The sequence below is a fragment of the Penaeus monodon genome, chromosome 23 (genome assembly GCF_015228065.2).
Source record: "Penaeus monodon isolate SGIC_2016 chromosome 23, NSTDA_Pmon_1, whole genome shotgun sequence".
In the NCBI taxonomy this organism is placed as follows: Eukaryota; Metazoa; Arthropoda; class Malacostraca; order Decapoda; family Penaeidae; genus Penaeus; species Penaeus monodon.
Window position 1 is genome coordinate 38,827,438 of NC_051408.1, and position 352 is coordinate 38,827,789.

The window sequence follows — 352 nt, forward strand, 5'->3', positions numbered from 1 at the left end:
CTGGTCACATCCGCCGTTGTCCTCGACGCACTCGTCCGTATCGCTGCAAGTGACTCCGTCGGCGGAGAGTTCGAATCCTTCCTTGCAATCGCAGAAGAAAGACCCTTCAGTATTTTCACAGAGTTGGTCACATCCTCCGTTGGCGGAAGCGCACTCGTTCACATCTAGAAGAGAAAGCAGACATGTACACTTGCACAGAATTGTTTGAAAAAGAGAGTTTAACGCAATAATCCTCGTATTCGTGATCTGGTAAACAGAAGTATGAAAAATAACAGTAACTAAATTGTTTGTTTACTTTTAAAGCTTTATCAAATGCAATGTAATTAATTGTGTGTAGATATGTGATAAACTG

At 41.8% G+C, this 352-nt stretch overlaps 1 protein-coding gene across 1 annotated transcript in view; it reads right to left on the minus strand.

The window, feature by feature from the left end:
- LOC119588243 (fibrillin-3-like) overlaps positions 1-352 on the minus strand; it is a gene marked incomplete at its 5' end in the record, with an annotated part of 37,181 nt that overhangs the window by 27,950 nt on the left and 8,879 nt on the right. Inside the window, 1 exon segment of the mRNA XM_037936939.1 lies at positions 4-164. Coding sequence (XP_037792867.1) covers positions 4-164 — 161 coding nt within the window.